Source organism: Anopheles darlingi, chromosome 2 (assembly GCF_943734745.1).
Source record: "Anopheles darlingi chromosome 2, idAnoDarlMG_H_01, whole genome shotgun sequence".
Lineage (NCBI taxonomy): Eukaryota > Metazoa > Arthropoda > Insecta > Diptera > Culicidae > Anopheles > Anopheles darlingi.
Window position 1 is genome coordinate 25,892,001 of NC_064874.1, and position 13,045 is coordinate 25,905,045.

Below are 13,045 nucleotides of genomic sequence, written 5' to 3' on the forward strand. Positions count from 1 at the left end.
CCAAAAAAGTCAAACTCAAATATTTGACAACTAAATGTCTGTGGTCACTTTGGTAGCTGCAGAAACATGATGATTTCATAATGCTTCACAGCTAACTGGTGTTATGTTGAGCTAATGGCTGACGACGACCCAATTCATGTCATCTCGTTTGGTGTGTCAGATACCCTTACTTACCATTGCCAAATGTTGTCAAATGAAGAAAAGATAAAAAAATTATGTTATACAGAGGAACAATGAACAATTGTAGCATACATTTACAAGCTCTGCAATGATTTCGGATGAGGGCAAAACTAAACCAAAACCCAACCAACGAATCGTGTTTTCTTTTTTGGTGGCTTTTTATTTTTATACTTCTTCTGTTTAAAGAGCAAGAGCTTACAACCAAGATACAATGAACTTTGTTCCATTCACTGCTAATTCTCACTGTTTCCTATCGGCTACACCGTAAATCGTGGCCGCATCGTATCATCAGTGTATCGTATCGTCTTCTGCGCCCTGTACCCTTCCCCACCAGTGGTTCTGGCAAGGTTTTTTTTGGGGGTAATTTCATAAAGTTTCCCAGGAGCCAAATTGGCCCAATCGTTCGCTTGCTTGCCCGTTAGCATCGTTAGAGTAAGGGTAGAGTTAATAGTAAATGTTAGTAAATAAGTGATTTCGTAACCTGTATTCCTAGCTCCTATCGATCCATTCAAAGACAAAAAGGTGCTTCCGACCGACCGGCGCGGGATATCGGTGGAGTAGTAGTGGTAGTAGTAGTAGTAGTAGAGACGAATTCGAATCCTCCCGCCTTTCCCCCGTTTCCGCTTGCTTGTATGAAGTAAAATGACTAATGCGTAAGTTAAGTTAAGTGTTAAGTTCTCAGTGTTCGTCGCCGCCGGTTCGTCGTCTGCGTGCGCAAGGTTCCATCAAATGCAACCGAAATGGCTCGCGGCGACCAACGACCCAACGATCCTGTGTCTTACTGTGTACATCGTTTGGTGCTTATCGCTAGAATAATCAAAATATTTGGAATACCCTTACACTTTTCTTAGAAATAATTCTTCGCGAATCCGACATTTAACGCCTTTTTTTGATTTGATCCTTCACACTACGTCACCCAGCGAGGGTGGCGGCCTTACGTTTGTATAACCTGCGGTGCCTCGCGCAAAGTGATCTCTTACATCGTAATAATGAGATGATGTAGGTATGTTTGTACTGTTATTATCTTTCCCTTTTGTTTGCCCCATTTTTTTCGCCCTCCCTCCTTCTTTCGCTCCTTATCAGCCGCTCGGCCGCTAAAGACGGTATCCGATATCAGTGGCGTGATGGATGCGTGCGCCATTTTTGGCATTTAAATTTCGAATTTTTAATGTCATAAATTTTGAAACCATCAATCCATGACCGTCCCGGAGTTCCGGGATTCTTACGGGCCATGATGCATTCGAATGCCAATAGTGTTGTCAGTAATTCGTTTGCCTGATATTCTTCGTACAGAAATCGAAGCTCGATCGCTCCATCACGCACCGTTCTGATCGTGATCCGTCAGCTCATTCCTGATCCCCTAATCATAATAAGTATTTAAGAGCAATTCGTAAATGGAACTATACTATTTCGTTCGGCCTCGCTGAAAGGACCGCGCTTGTAAGTTCTATCTAAAAGGAGAAAATATAGCCTGCACCGAGTCCATCCGTCGTCCGTTCCTTTTTTCTCGGTTCTCGGTGTCAAGAACAAACAGTTCTCTAGGCGCGTTTGGCGCCACTTTTTACTTTCACCACCTCTATCTCTTTCTATCTAGTGAATAAAGTTCTGTGAATCGTGAAATAACACTTACGGATAAAACGACAAAGAGCGACGACGTGACGATGACATAAAACTGATCCACAAAATGTAGAGGTGCGCACGCACAAGGAAACCATACGTCAATCATGCTGTGTGCTTACGTGGCTAAGAGAATTGAGAGCTCGCTGATCCTGTGCATTCACTTACCACTAGAGACTGTGAGATTCGTGATTCGATCGTTAGACATGGTTTAACATCGTTGTGGAGCGGGCAATGGGGGACAAAATTCAAACATTACACACGAAGGATGCACGAGAAACGGCAATATTGTTGATAGAAATAGTAGTCCACCGTTTTTGTGTTGTAGTTTTGTTAGTAAACATTGATTCCTACAACCGATACATCCATTCTATTACAGTGCAACTTTCTCAAAAGCTGCACTTAGTGCGCTCTCCGTCTCTTTCTTTCTCTCTCTCTCTCGATCTCTATAATCGATTCCACCTTTTATGTCCCTGCACGCTTGCTTTTCCCGAATTGTGTTTTTAAATATTTCAAAATTGACAGATCATTACGTGTGATCGTTCGCTCGTCGGACGCTACCTTCCAGCTGCATTAATGCATCCTCGAGGTGGGGAGAGCAACCGGTACCGACCATCCGATAGGCCGATTGATTTGAGAATGAGCACTTGTGAGACTGAGCAAATCATGTTGCGCTTATGGCGCTTTTCCTTTATCTTTACTTTTTCACCGCAACACACATTCCTCATTCCAAGCAGATAGGCTGAGCAGGGGCTGAGCTAAGTCTCTCCATCATATGGATACCGTGACAATGTTGATAAAATGTAAGGCCCTGTTTCACCTGTAAATTTACTTTAGTGCTACTCGAGACATTCGAGAAAATCCTCGCCCCATTCCGGGGTGCGGTTTTTGCTCGGTACACTTGGGTTCTACTTCGTTAAAGGTTTTAGCCTAGCTACGTTTGGCGGCAAAGAGCAATGGGATTGGTTTTGTCCTTTTGGTTTGGCTTTCTTTTTCATGAAATCTACATTGTAAATACCACTGGCACCAAATTCATGCGATTTTTATCGCTAGAAGTTTTGAAGTTTACCTAGCGTTCCAATGACAACCGTTGTATGCAAAACGAATTGATCATTTGAGTAAAAAACTTAAAATATTAAAATGAAAGCAAAAATAATAACAGAAAACATGCTGAAAACAATATCAATACAAACCTGCTATATAAATTATATAAACAAAAGGCATATAAGGGAAGAGAATAAACCATGAACTGGGAACGGAAGCGGTATACGAACAGAAGAAACTCAAGTTGTGGAATGTTTATCTTATGTTTTATTTTTTTTTATTTATTAGAAATATGGGTTTTGTATTCGTCTTTCCCGATTCTTTTGTTTTTGTTTTGTTTACTCTTTCTCTTTTTCGTTTCACTCTCGTTTCACTTTCTTACTTTGTTCGTGTGTGCATGTTTTGTTTCTTATCTTATGCTCGAGTGTCCCCTCAGCTAGGAAGGGGTTAGTATTATAAATTAAACAAAGTTTTCCTTACAAAACAACAAACACGAAAGGAGGGAGCATGCTTGCTCGCGGCTCCTGTAAACTAGACAAAAAAAGAAGGAGAAAAACGTGTCCTACAGCAAATCCGATGGGATGGAATCTGATAAGGCGCCACGCCATCCGCGATGACGTCACGCCCCCATCAGCGGTTGGTTGTTTTGTTTTGTTTTGTTTGTTTTTTCATTTATCAATTATCAAGGCCGATTACAAATCCGAATCGTCAGAGCAGAGGTTGGTGCAAACTTAAAAATCATTTGGGATATAAAAGCTACCGGCCACTCACTCTCTATCTCTCTCTCTGATTCTCTTTCTTCCTCACACACGCGCACACACACATACACACAATCTTTTGCTCACTTTCCCCTTTTTCCTAAAAGCAAATATTCCTAGAAAAGAGAGGCACGACAATTCTTGTAAGCTGTCTTTCTAGTTCTAGATTTGTTGGCGCCACTCCGCATTGATCCGATCAATGCGTCCTTCTTCTGAATTCTACATGATCTATACTACTACGATCGTCGGTACTCACGTCGATTTCACTTGTTAAGTCCCTTTCCCCTCCCGGTCGTTTTGTATCACCTTCCTGCTCAGTTGGCGTCTTGTCGCCAGCTCTTGGTCTTGTGAGGCTCCTTGCCAGTGGCGTCTCCATCACCCCCCCCCCATTACTGTGACCCTCTGTTTTGTTTGTTGTGCTCTGCTTCTGCTCATTCCCACTTTTCGTCTTCTTCCTCCATTTAGGTGCGCGTTTTTGTTGTTGCGTTTAATGCTTGTTTGTTAAAAAGTAAACTTACTTGGTACGATTAATTTACTATTAAAGCCTGCGCTGTGCTGTGTTTCCTTCCGGAGCGTTGAGTGTTTGCTATACTATCCAGGATTAGTAATAGTAGTAGTATTTCTTTTGTTAACACACAGTCACACATACACACACGCATACATGCACACTCACACACGTACATCTGCCACGCAGTAAAATCTATCGATTAAAACTCATTTTAGGACGAAACAACAAAAGTGCAAAGTCTGTTAGGTGGGATTACGCGGCAGGGGCGGGGAAAGCGTTACGACTAGCTCCGGACTAGTGGGGAGGGTGGTAGAGACCGGACGAGAAAAATACTAGCGCAGACTAGCTAGACTCCTAGCGCAACCACCAACAGCACATGGGCGGCCGATAGTGAGTTGCACCAGTACCAGTTGGTTGCGTATGGCTGCGGATGCGGATGATGGCACTTGTAAGAACCGCGGGGACAGTTTGGACACGCAGTGTTGTGTTACACAGCAGCATAGAACAATGAGGTATGTATGTACAAAATCGCACGGTAATCAGTGCTGCAGTAGTCACCGCGCTAAACTCAAAAACGAAAAAAGGGAAAGGGAGACAAATGGACATTCACATACACAAAAACTGTACAGAAAAACTTACGAATTAATACCAACGCCCCCCCCCCCCCCCTTCCTCTCGGGGACCATTAGAGGACGAAGGAGGACTCTTTTAAGGGGGAGGCAAGCATATCTTAATATGGCAGCACATTCTCTGTGTCCATCTCGCGGGCATCGCCGATGGTTAGTCTGGTGTGTTCACACACACACGCACGCACACACACGCACTCATCGTTACACATACGGTCACACAAACAAATACAACATTTGAAATAAGTTAATAAGCGAAGAAGCGACGAAGGAACGATCTGTGCACCCCGGGAAACCGTGCAGCTGAGCTGATCCGGATCCTTTGGTGGGGGGTAGAAGGGAAAAGGGGGTTCGATTTTACACCCCCCATCATTTGATCGGGGACCGGGGGAGTGCGCGACTTAACTACTAGCGGAAGAAGAACAAGAACGGCGTAAAACAAAATGCATCCTTTCAGCGCTTACCAGCTAAACGTAACAGCTAACGAATTCATCTACAACTATCTCTGTATGTGTGTGTGTGTGTGTGTCGGTGTGCACTTTCTCTCTTTCCTCCTAGACCCTAGCATCGATGCATTGATATCGAGGTGTAGTCCATAGACCACCACAAGAGTGCCTGGCACTATCTTGGCGATCTTGACTTGTGACGTGCTCGAGAGCCGAGGCTTAACACCCCTTAGAAGAAGGCTTCCTTCTATGTTACTATAATGATTTTATCATCTCACCCTTTCCTGCTCCTCTACCTACTCCATCTGCTTGTCGGCCTTACCCCTCCCCCGAGCTCGCTCGCGATCCTGCCTGCGATCCCTTGTGATCCCTTCTTCTTCTTCGTCTTCCCTCGATTATGTTTCGGTTTCGCAGCAAGTTTGCGGCGCAAGTGGCGCGTAATTCGATCGAGGAAATCGATGGTCACGCCTCGATCACGTCACTCACGTGATCGTGCAACTGTACCCTCAACACCACAGGTCTGAGGTGGGCTACTTCTTACGCGAAAAATGAGATCACAGTGTGTTCTAGAGATATTAATGTATAAGAGCGGTATGATAAAGGATGAGAGCAAAGGGGGTCGTGGGGAGAGGGTGCTGAGGGATGGAAGGAAGGGGTGAGAGAGAGAGGGAGCGCGAGAATGGAACAAAAAGAGGTGATCCTTTTTGTCTCTTTGTTTCCCTCCCTTTCTCTCTCTGGGATCATATCGTTAGTTGCGTTGATCGCGATCGGGATCGTGAGCTCGAAGGGTGTAGAACGACCAGCCATGGAAGTACGGACGCGATCACCTACCACACACACACACGCACGCACACACGCCTCCAATCACACAGAGACCGATCGACTTATGCATAATTACACCGAAACAGCGCTGATCCACCGACAAATCAACCAAATCCACATCTGATCTGATCAGTCAGAATCAGCTGATCGAACACACCACCGTACAACGCGTGCGACAGTGTGCGAGAGAGTAATAGTGATGCCGGTTGGTTTGGTGCTGGTGTGGTGCCGGATTCCCCCGACCGAGCCTCTAGAGGCCTGCTAGGTGTAACGCGTAATACGATCGCAAGCACGCTTTACTCCATCAGCAGCACTATGACGAGCGGTTGCTGCTGCCCATCGCCCTCGCCATCGCCCGTCGTACTGATCACACTGGACTGTTCCGGTAGTTCCGGCGGAGGAAGGCTTGAACTACCCTCCACATCCAGCTCCATCTCCTCCTCCTCCTCCTTGTCGCCGTCCTCATCCTCCATCACTTCTCGCTGGGATACAGACCGACGGCGCTGCTGCTGCTGATCATCATCACCATCATCCTCGCTGCTCACCTCGATGACGGTGGTCTCTTCGTCGTGGATGTAGCCCATGAACGGATCGTCGTGGACGAGCTCGATCCGGGGGTCGTTCAATCGCATTATGTCGATCGTCGACGAAAGCTCGGTCTACAAGCTGCTGGCCGTTGGGTTCGAGGAGGACGATACGATCGGAATGCCGGCGAGATCGTCGTGCGTCAGCAGATGGTGCGGATGCAGACCCGGGTGGCCTGCATGGTGAACGTGTTGCTGCTGCTGCTGCTGAAGGTGCTGTTGATGATGATGTTGCTGTTGCTGGTGTTGCTGTTGCGAATGGGGATGCTGCTGCTGTTGCTGCTGTTGCTGTTGCTGTTGGTGAGCTTGATGGTGTGCTGCCGCAGACGAGGTGCTACTGTTTGCCGCTCCACTGTTGCCACCACCACCACCGCTACTGCTGTTACTACCGCCACTGTTCTTCTCCTTCTTGATGCGCTGCTTCAGGTGCACCTTCGCGTGACGCTTCTTCTCGTCCGAGCGCGCAAACTTTCGCCCGCAAATGTCACACGAAAACGGCTTCTCACCGGTGTGCGTCCGAATGTGGGTCGTCAGATGGTCGGAACGGCTAAACGAGCGCATACAGATCCGACACTGGAACGGTTTCTGGCCGGTGTGGATCCGGATGTGGCGCGTCAGTTCGTCCGATCGCGAGAACCGCCGGTCGCAGTTCTCCACCGGACACGCGTACGGCCGCTCATGAACCGGCGTCTTGCTCGGTCGGTTCGGGTACTTGCGCGGTTTCACCGGCACCAGCTTCAGTGGCATCGTGCTCTGTTGGTACACCTGCGACAGAATCTCGTGGCCCTTGCTCGTCGCCTGATTGTACTCGGCCAGCTGCACCGCGTACTGGGCCTGCTGGGCCGCCTGCGCTGGCGTTAGGCCGCCGAGCTGGCTGGAATCGGAGGTGCAGGGATTGGGCGTCGTCGTGTACGGTTCCTGCTTCGGAATGATCGGACCAACGGAGAGTGGCGTCGAGGAGGGTCCGGGCAACACAACCGAACCGTGCTGCGGGCTACCGACGTACGGATCGACCGGTGAATCCAACCACTGGTACTTCTGGGTGGCCATACCGACCAGCCCTTGGCCTTGGCCTCCCGGGGTTCCTGTACTTCCTCCTGCGCTGCCTCCGCCGCCGCTACCACGCCCGTACCCACCGGCCGCCGCCGCCGCCGCCGCCAGCATATCCTGCGTTTGCATATCGAGCGAGCTGATGCAGCTGTTGTAGCTCGGCGGTTGCTTCAGGATGATGCTGGCACAGTCCATGTTGAGACCGAGCAGGGCATCACCGTGACCGTGCCCGTGGACACGCTCGTCGGTCGCACCGTAACCGTGGTGACCGACGGCAGCATGTGGATGATGCTGCGACTGGCCGGCGACGGTGAAGGAAGGTGAACTGGACGATACGCCCGCCGTCTGCGGCGCCGTACTGCCGCCACTGCTCGTTGCCTGTGGGCCCAGCAGACCGAACATTGGGGTCTGGAAGAGGGCCTTGTCCGGGCTCGGCAGTCCCCAGCTGGCCGGCCCCAGACCGGCGACGCTCGATGGTGACATCTGACCCGAGGGCGGTAGGCCGACGATGCCGGACGACTGGAGGCCCACCATTCCGGGGCTAGCGCCGCCGCCACCGCCGCTCGTCGTAAAGATGCCTCGGTAGGAGATCTTGTTCTCGATCGCATCCGCCGCCACCGACTGCACACCACCGTCGCCACCGTGCTGCATGTCGCTGGTGGTGTTGCTGGTGCCACCCGTGACGCTTGCCAAACCGGCGACACGGATCTGCCCATGAAGCTGCTGCTGTTGGTGGTGCTGCTGTTGCTGTTGCTGTTGTTGCTGTTGCCGCTGCTGTTGCTGCTGCTGCTGTTGCTGGGAGCCGGACGATGGATACATCGCGTTGGTACTGCTGGTATTGCTAGCCTCTTCCTCGTTGACGATCGATTGCGGGGTGCTGCGCTCCTGCTTCGTTGGGCTGCAGAGGCTGACGCAGGGGCTGGATACGGTCTGTGGCTCCAGAGAGAGATCGTCCGACTCGATCGATCCTGTGGCAGAAGAAGAAAAACGGCAGAAGGGAAATGCCAAAAAAAGGCGGAACATTAATGGATCTGTTGGTATAGCGAAGCGAAGCGAACACGGAATGATAAAACATATCCACTCGCTGGAAGAAGAGGAGAGGAAAACGTCTTGGAATGGGGACCGGCGAGATGGCGAAATGGACTTGACTTGACAAAGAGCTTGGAATACGTCTTGTGCCTGTTGCAGACACGGAAGAGGAGCAAATTCCTGCGCGAGAATGGAGCCGCAAATGAGGAGCGTATCCTTTGTCACCTTTTAAAAAACTTCTCGCGATCCCGAAAACCCTTGAATTGAGATAAAACGCTCCCTCGCTGCCCTCCTCATTCGTTTTTTACACCTAGGATCGTGTGTGTGTGTGTGTGGTCTCATGCCGTGAAGGTGTCCGGATCATGGCTATGCCCGCAATCCGCGAGTTCGGTTCTTCATCTTCGACTTCTTCTAAATCCCAAAAGCCAATAACAGTGTTGCGTTCGCGTTCGGCGCGGGACCACAAACGAGGAGAGCAAGAGACAAGCGCAAAGAAGAAGAAGAAGAAGTGGCCAAAAGGCGGAATCCATTAATATGTTTGACGTCGAGTTTCGCGTGTCAAAAGGTTATGACAACCGCACCGGCTACGGTGTACGGCCCCCAACCCGGGCGCTACCTGCTATCCCAATGGTTCTTCGCTCTTCTTCGCGAATCTTGTGTGCCATGTGCCTTTTTGGTCATGGCTTTTGGTCGGGGTGGATAAGCGGAGCGATAATTTTACGATCGATCGAGCTTCTGTTTTGGGCTCGCGAAATCCCGCAGTCGCGATCGGAAGGTGCCGTTTTTTGTGGGGGGTATAAGCCTCCTCTCGGCACCGGCACCGGTCGTTCGGTCGGTCGGTTGCTACCGTATTGTTATAAATCATCCGGAATTGCTAATTAAAGCTGGAAGGTTCTAATTAGTTTGCGACGATCGCACGCGGGTCTCTAGTATTTTTTTTTTTTGCAAGTTCCTCTTTTGCAGAACTGCAGTTCTAAGAGAGGGAGAGAGAGAGAGTGCGATCGATGCGATTCCGGCCGCCTGGTTTTATATGCTGATGAAATTGGTCAGCACAAGCACATTTGGCCACTTTTTAGGCGACGCGCCGGCGATAAACGGAGGATTCTGCTCTCCCTTTCATCTCAAGAGAGACGACCACCACCACCACATAAACAGACCATAAATCTTGGCGATCACAGGCGACTTTCGCAGAAGCACCCTTCTCGTGGTGGTGGTGGTGGTGGTGGAGGGTTCCGTGGCTGTGGCTTTGTTGGTTAGACTTTGTCGTTATCCCACTCCGGATCCGGACCTGGAGGTGGTTGCGCCAAAAAAAATCCACTCCAACACACACACACGCACACGTGAGAGCACTCCTCGACCGGGCCGAGAAAAGAGGGCTGCTGCTGCCTAATTTATGCTGATAGCGTAATTTATGTTCCCGTCGCTGTCGCTCGATGTTGGTTGCTGCTCACACGCACGGACCGGCACGCCGGACCGGAACCCTTCGATTCGGGTTTCTTCGATCGATCGACGGAACGGGCTTAAGAGTTGTAACAGTGAGTAAGGTACCTCAATGTGTGTGTGTGCGCGTGCGTTGGTTTGTTCATGCCGCCGCTTGTGCTGCTCCTACTGCTGCTGATCAAGATGATGATTTGGAGTCTGCAGACCGGAAATGCTGATTAGGTCGAGCAAGTGCCAAGCCGCATGTCGATCACCTTTGGATTCCGAAGCCCAGCGTCGGACACATACAAGCGGGAATTAGTGTCAGCTCGGTATGAAGCATACGCTGCGGATGCGTTATGCGAGTCGGCTTAAGCGTCCCAGTCCCACCAGGGCTCCCCGGCCGGATTGACATGCGAGCGATGAACAACACGGAGCATTATCCCTATTAAAAGGCCCGCCCTGCTCGTCGTCACCATCTGTCCGTCCGTCCGAGCCTCGGAGCGTAGATTAAGAATTAGAAAGCACACCAGAACCTCTCGGACTCGACCTGACGAAGACGAAGGCAAAGACGAAAGAGACAACCGCGTAGTCGCCTTCTTCGTCATCGTAAAGGGGGCGGCCTCAGAAGGTGTCAGGCCGGGTTTTTGGCGAGGGGAGGCCTCTCTCTCGCACTCTCTCTCGGCCAGCATGCCACACCACTGATACAGTCCCGTGGTGCCGGTACCGGTGCCTCACCCTCGCGACGTCGCGAGAATTAATTCATAAATTATGCTGATGAACGAGAGCTGAACGAGAACCCCCGGCGGGTCTGTTGGCGCGCGCGCGCGCGCCCGTTCTGTTCCTGGAGCTTGCTCACAACCCCTTGGAATCCATTCACCCACCCTTCACCCTTCAGGCACCACCCCTCCGATCGTCGTATAGTGAAAAGGTTTTACTTTGTTTTCTTCACCTTCACCTCGGCTTGGCGGTTTGGATCTCGGAAAGGGTTGGTCGGTCCGTCGGTCGGTACGGCCGGTATGGCTCTTAACCTGGGCCGGTCGGTTGCTTCTAGGCATTGGTGGCGCGAGGTGACGCGCTGCTGCTGCTGCTGCTGGTCGGCCGGACTCGGTTAAGTGGTTGTTTGGCGCGCTCAAACTGTCGTGTGCCGTGTGCCGTGTGCTGTGTGCCGTGTGTGTGTGTGCGCGAGTAGGACATTCTAATTCACGCTGCGCTAGGCGCTCGCTACATGACCAAGACCTGCCGCTGATGATAAGCGCTGCCGCTGCTGATGACTGGAGCTGAAGCTGGAGCACTCACGGACAGCAAATGGGCTGTCGTCCATGCCATCCAGCTGGTTGCCCGCAATTGATGACGAGGTGAGGAGGTTTGGGGTGGCGAGGGTGCGGTTGATCCCATCTTTGCCAACAGGGACAGCTCGAAACATAAGTGGCAGGGTTGCGCAAGGCAGCAACAGCGCAAGACATAACGCTCATAACGCTCATAAATCTCCTTTCGCTTCTCGCGATGGCGGCGACGGCCACGGGTACCATGGCGATCATCCTTCATGATTGGTTCTACCTTCCTCCTTCTCCTCCTCCTCTACCTCCCTGGGCGAACAACATCGACCGATTGTCAACCGGGGGGTGGGCAGATAGAGGATGTGAAGAGTCAGTCCTCCTGGAGTGGTGCGTTGGTTCCGGCGGAAAACGCTTCGCGAATCCGATTCGGGGTTTCATTTTCGGGAGAAGTGGAAAAAGGACCATCATTGGGGAGCTCCCAACGACGATCGCTGATGCTGATGATGATGGTGAACAGGTTTTGAAGCAAACGCAAGGTACTACACCTTCCTTTACCACCAGGACCACCACCTTCTCCAAAGCAGCTCTCAAGATGCGCGGCAATCGAGAGGTGGTGTGGAGGTGGGGGGTACGTGTTCTCCAACTTCTCCCCTGCGCTCTTGAGTCTCGTTTGTTATGGAGCTGTTGTGCTGACTGTGTCGTAGTTGCGCTGTTGTTGTTTTGTTTGTTGTTGTGGTTGTGGTTGTTGTTGTCGCGATTGTTGCCATTCATCTTTTGCTGGTACACCTCGCCCATCCCATCCACTTCCAGCTCTTCGTTGCTGGAGAGACGTTTTCGGTGCTTCTCGGGGCACTCGACAAGCTCCTCGGTACTTCCTGCGACCTTCTGGGCGGTACCGGGTGTTGCGATGTATGCTGCTAAAGGCAACATCGGGGCCCCAATGTTGAATGATCGAGCTCGTTGATACGCTTCAACCCTCCAACAAGACAGACCCTTCTTGTTCGCCTTTTATGATTGTTGATTTTGTTTTCCGGTGGTGGCCTCCAAGGAGATTACTCATTGTTGCCATGTACACGATCTCCCGAAGGGCCCCAAGATTTGCCCAACAGGATCGGACCAAGAGTTTCCGGTCGAACCCCGCTGGATCACTTCACCCAAAAGAGTTGCTTGCTTGCTTTCGTTCGCGAGGTTCAGCTCTCGAGAAGCGATCAGATCAGAGCTCAACGGTGTGGTGGTGCCGGGTCGGGGACGCCAAATTCTAAACTCAAAAAACCTGGAGACAGAGCTGGTGATAATCGGTAGACAGCACAACACACCAGACCCCAAGCCCAACAGTTCTGATGCTGATCGATGGTCGGTGCGGCCGGATTTGACAGTTTGTCGCACACTGTCTGCCTGCTTGCCTGTCTGCCTGCCTGCCTGTCTGCCTGCCCGGCCTAGGGACCGGTTTCGGTAGCGTTCTGGAGCGGTTTACGGATCGGTCTTTTCCGGTCGTGACGGGGAATCGGTGCAGACAATCTCTCGGAGCGAGTTGGAGCCCGGAGGATCGCCGTGGATGAGTAATGAGTTGTCACGAGCGAAGCCTAGAACCTAGCACGAGGAGGAGCAGGAGAAGGAGTAGGAGACGAAGAGAGAGCCCCCATTGGTACCTGAGAAGCCGATGACTGATAGTTCTGGGTGCT

General features: G+C 51.0%; 3 protein-coding genes across 3 annotated transcripts in view; 1 reads left to right on the forward strand and 2 right to left on the reverse strand.

Moving 5' to 3' along the window:
- LOC125947944 (atlastin) overlaps positions 1-13,045 on the forward strand; it is a 145,511-nt gene that overhangs the window by 93,295 nt on the left and 39,171 nt on the right. The window lies entirely within an intron of this gene.
- The window catches only part of LOC125947999 (protein D3-like), a 348,887-nt gene that overhangs the window by 65,252 nt on the left and 270,590 nt on the right, over positions 1-13,045 (reverse strand). The window lies entirely within an intron of this gene.
- The window catches only part of LOC125947902 (hormone receptor 4-like), a 70,529-nt gene continuing 64,135 nt past the window's right edge, over positions 6,652-13,045 (reverse strand). The window contains exon 5 of the mRNA XM_049673428.1: positions 6,652-8,603. Coding sequence (XP_049529385.1) covers positions 6,661-8,603 — 1,943 coding nt within the window. The 3' untranslated portion in view covers positions 6,652-6,660. The remainder of the gene's footprint in view (positions 8,604-13,045) is intronic.